This window comes from Phaethon lepturus, unplaced genomic scaffold (genome assembly GCF_000687285.1).
Source record: "Phaethon lepturus isolate BGI_N335 unplaced genomic scaffold, ASM68728v1 scaffold43502, whole genome shotgun sequence".
NCBI lineage: Eukaryota > Metazoa > Chordata > Aves > Phaethontiformes > Phaethontidae > Phaethon > Phaethon lepturus.
Genome location: NW_010524890.1, coordinates 1 through 4,261, shown reverse-complemented (window position 1 = coordinate 4,261; position 4,261 = coordinate 1). Strand labels below are relative to the sequence as shown.

Here is a 4,261-nt window from a genome sequence, read left to right as displayed (position 1 = left end):
CCCCCCTCGCACCCAGGTGCTGCAGAGGGGCTGGCCTGTCCCCCTCTTTGGGGACCGCCTGGCCCTCCCTGAAGCAGCACCCCCATCACAGGGATAATCCCCCCCAGCTCCTTCCTATCCTCCCTTGGATTTTGGGTTGTTTTGGGTCATTTTGTTTTTTAATTCAGCCCCATCTGCCTTGTTGGAGCAAAAGGAATGAATAAATGCAGCAAGCCAAGCTGGCCTCCATGAGCTGCTCCACAGCCAGGAAAGGGAAAGATTTTAAGAGGGGGGAAAAAAAAGACCGCATGTGCTCCCAGTCACAAGGTCCTGTCCCAGACAGGGATGCTGGGGGGTTCAGAGAGCCTCCTCCAGCCCCCCCCAGCCCACCAGGGCAGGGATAGCACCTTGGGGACACAGCAGGTCACCCAAGCATGGAGTAGCCCCTGCCCCCTCCACAGTGGGTTGCTGCTGGGGGTAGCAGGGAGGTCCTGGGGTCTCCTTACCCCCAGTAAAAGCCCAGCAAGGACCTGATAGGTAGCAGCACCATGCCCATGGAGCAGGGACATGGCTGTCACCTGTGGGGATGCCTTCCACAGCCCCAGCATGCAGGGAGCAGGAAAAGAAATCCCTGCCCTAAGAGACAAATAATATTTTCTTTTATTTAAGAAAATAGGAGAAATTCCCCCCGCAAGAGTCCCAGGGTAAGCTGGGGCAGTGCCCACATGGGGCACAATGGTGGGGCAGGCCCTCACAGTGGGGGCACAGGGCACAGGCAGCGGTTGCCAGAATGCCTGCCGGCCCCCCGAGCAGCAGCAAGGTCTGTCCCCACACAGGGTCCAAGCCCAGGGACAGGGACACTCAGGAGGAAATGGCTGGAGGCAGGGAGAGAGTCCCGACATGTCCCCATGCATGCAGAGCTGGCAAGGGGACACTGTGCGTGACTGATGGTGAGGAGGGGCAGACCCTGAGCTGGAGCAGGGCTGGGGCTCAGGCAGGCTCCCAGAGAAGCCCCCGAGGGTTTGGTCCTCAACAGAGCCCCAGCTCCCATCTCCTGCCCTGCCCAGGCTCCCAGGGCACTTCATCCTTGCCAGAGAATCCGTGAATCCAGCAGCAGCACCTGTCCAGCCTCAAGGGATGAATGTGGGGGACTGTGTGCCTCCCAGTGTCACAGCAGCAGGCACAGATGTCCCCCAGCACGGCTGGGGATGGAGCGTGGGGCCAGGTTGGCCCTTGTGTCCGTGCGCAGGCAGCGGGGAGGCAGAGCGCAGCACGAAGGCACTTGGGCTTTGCGCAGCCGAGTGCAGTTTGCTGCTCCCAGGGCACCTCACCGGGAGCGGGGTTGGCACCGTCTGCTGGGGCACCGGCAGCACCCAGCCCTGCCCCGGCCCCAGCTCACAACCCGCGCAGCCGTCGCTCCTGGTTCAGCTTCTGGAAGAAGGTCTTGCCAAATTCGTAGGTGCTGATCATGATGGCGCAGGCGGGTGCCACCTTAATGACGCGGGGCAGGAAGCCTGCAAGGATGGCCCTGTTAGCCCCTCGGCGACACCACTGCACCCCTGAACCCCAGCCCAGGGTGGGGGCACAGCCTTACCTGCAAACAGCCCCCGGGTGCCAGACTCAGCACGGATACGCCGCATCAGCAGCCAGGTGGAGGAAGGCTTGGAGGCTGTGACTGCAGGGAGAGGGAAGCGGGTGAGGATCCAGGGATGCCCACGTACCACTGGGGTATCCCAGCTGCCCCCCAGGCATCCACCCGGCGCCCAGCCCCTCACCTGGGTGCACCTCACTGTCTCCCAGCTCGATCTGCCGCTGGGTCTTCACCACATCGAAGGGCAGCGTCAGCACTGCAGCCACCTGTGGGGCCAGCAGCCGGGCAGTGAGCCGGGACCCTCGCCAACGCAGCCCAGGCCGGCTCTGCCATCACCGTCCCAGCCCCATCCCCTGCTCCCCATGGGGACCGTTCCCCCTGCTCACACGAGCCCCTGCGTGGTGCAGACCCCAGGGCCCCAAACTCACCGTCCCAGAGATGGCCCCAGATGCAAAGCTGATCATGAACGTGGCCTCATCCAGCCGGGCCTGGCCACAGAGCCATTCCCTCACCAGCTCATAGTTAAACCAGTAGAGAGCTGGGAGGAGGAGAAACACCAGTGCTATGGCGAGGTACCCTGGACACACCGACCTCCTCCCTCCCCGTGCACAGGGCTGCCCTGGCCCGTGCTTGTCCCCCCCCCATCTCCCAGTGCCACCGCTCAGCCCATCCCCCTGCAGCCATACCCGAGAAGGGGACATCTCGCAGCACGGTGGGTCCCCAGCCTCTCCAGAGGGACAGCCAGCCGTCCTGAGCCACCGCCGACTGGATGCAGACACCCAGCTCCCGGTAGCTGAGCTGCCGGGACTGCATCTTGGTGCGGATGAGCTCCAAGGGGCTGATGACCGTCACGGCGCCCACTGCAACGGAAGGGACATCGGGTATCAGCCCCCTTTTACTCCAGCAGCCGTCCCAGAGCCATGAGAGTGTGGCATCAGGAGAGCCAGGTGCCAAACATGGGCACCAACAGCCAAGAGGCCCGCTGCACTCTCCTGCAAGGACGCAGGGTGGGCACGGGAGGACACCCGGAGAGGAGGGGTACTCACGCCTGGCGAGGGCCCCGGCCAGCAAGGGGATGTGGTGGCCCCGGCTTCCCGTCCGAGCGTGCAGGTAGTCCCGGAGCTGGTCGTAGGTGGTGAAATAAATGACGGTGGCTGGTACAGCCATGACCCTGCCGAGGAGGAGGGGTGTGAGGGGCATATGTGCCCTCCCCAGGGGCTGGCAGGAGGTTCAGGATGGATGCCCATGGGCTGGGCAGGCAACAGCACCCAGATGCCCCTCCAGGCAGGGTCCAAACTCACAGGGTGGGGGGCAAGCCGCTCCACAGAGACCTGACACCCTCGTAGCGCGTGATCTTCACAAAGGCATCCTGGAGAGAGAGCAGAGCACCAGGGAGAGGGTTTAGAGGGGGGAGATAAGCAAGCACCCCCCCAGCAAACACCCTGACCCCGTCTCTGGGACAGGGAGGCCCCTGCCCACCCTGCCTGTGCCCACAGCCCCTACCAGCGTGCCGGTGAAGTGGGTGGGGGCCTTGTACCAGGCAGCGCAGCCGTTGCCGTTCTGGCAGACGTACAAGTGGTCCATGAGCCCATTGCAGTAGAGGAAACACTTCCCTGAGGTGAGAGGCAACAGCATCGCCATTAGACAGGGGACCCTTCCCCTCTGCCCTGTGCCCAGCCCATTTGATCCCCAAAACCATCATCTCTCCCAGGAGGGAGCCAAACCCTCAATGCCTGAGCCCAGTGGGGACCAGCCCCACACCAGGCCAGGAGAGGGATGATCCTCCAGCAAGGGTCCAACCACAGCCAGACCCACGGGGTGGGGGGCATCTGGCCCCACCATGAGGATGGGGCATGGTAGGAGCCATCGCTGGCAGCTGCAGAGGTTTACACCTCGCTCAGCGTCAGGGCCGCTGCCCCGGCACGGTGGGGGTGCCATCACAGGGAGCCAGCACGCTTCCTGCTGCCACACTCTCTGCGGGGCCAGTGCACCAGGCGCAGGGACGCCGGGCTGCGGGGAGGAAGCGCGGCAGCGGAGATCCAAGGGGACTTTGACGTAGCGACAGGACAGGGTGACAAGAGAGAACAAGGACAGGGGGACTGCAGACAGCCAGGCCTGTTGCACAACAGACCCCCCAGGCAAGGACCCAGTGGGGACATTGCACGGCCAGCCCCAAAGCAGGGCTGCAGGAGCTGTGGGGCTGAGGACAATCGCAGTGCCCACACCAGAGCGGGATGTCTTCTCAGCCAGAGGAGCCCGAGCCACCACCAGTGGGGAAGAAAACCAGGGTCACAGTTTGGGAAAGCAAAGCTGCTGGCGGCAGGAGCTGCCCGGAGCCCCCGGGCATACTCACATGGTGCCTGCTGAGCGCCCCAGGGCACAGACCGCACTGGCAACGCTGAAACACACAACGGGGACACGCTGAAGCGATGACACGGGGGACGTGCCACCTCCCCGGGCTGGGACACACGCGTGCACCGCAGCTCCGAGCCAGGCAGTGGGAGAGCTCCGTGGGTGAAGAGGCCGGATGCCCCCACAGCCACTTCCCAAGCAGTCCCTATTGTCCCCCAAACCAGGCCCTTGGGACCAGCCTCAGCCCTCTGCCCCGCAGGAAGGGGGGCAGACGGGGGGGCAGGACCCACAGGGTCTCTCCTGTCCCATGGGGAGCAGTGTGGAGACGGGCACAAAGGA

General features: G+C 64.2%; 1 protein-coding gene across 1 annotated transcript; it reads right to left on the bottom strand.

Annotated features, from left to right (window-relative positions):
• Positions 1–1,374: 1,374 nt before the first annotated feature.
• On the bottom strand, positions 1,375–3,211 carry SLC25A39 (solute carrier family 25, member 39). Its single transcript, XM_010282590.1, has 8 exons — positions 3,074–3,211; positions 2,872–2,939; positions 2,617–2,741; positions 2,257–2,430; positions 1,999–2,108; positions 1,755–1,836; positions 1,574–1,654; positions 1,375–1,493 (listed from the first exon to the last, which is right to left on the bottom strand). The coding sequence occupies exons 1-8, from the start codon at positions 3,209–3,211 to the stop codon at positions 1,375–1,377; spliced, it is 897 nt and encodes a 298-aa protein (XP_010280892.1).
• Between the last annotated feature and the right edge of the window lie 1,050 nt (positions 3,212–4,261).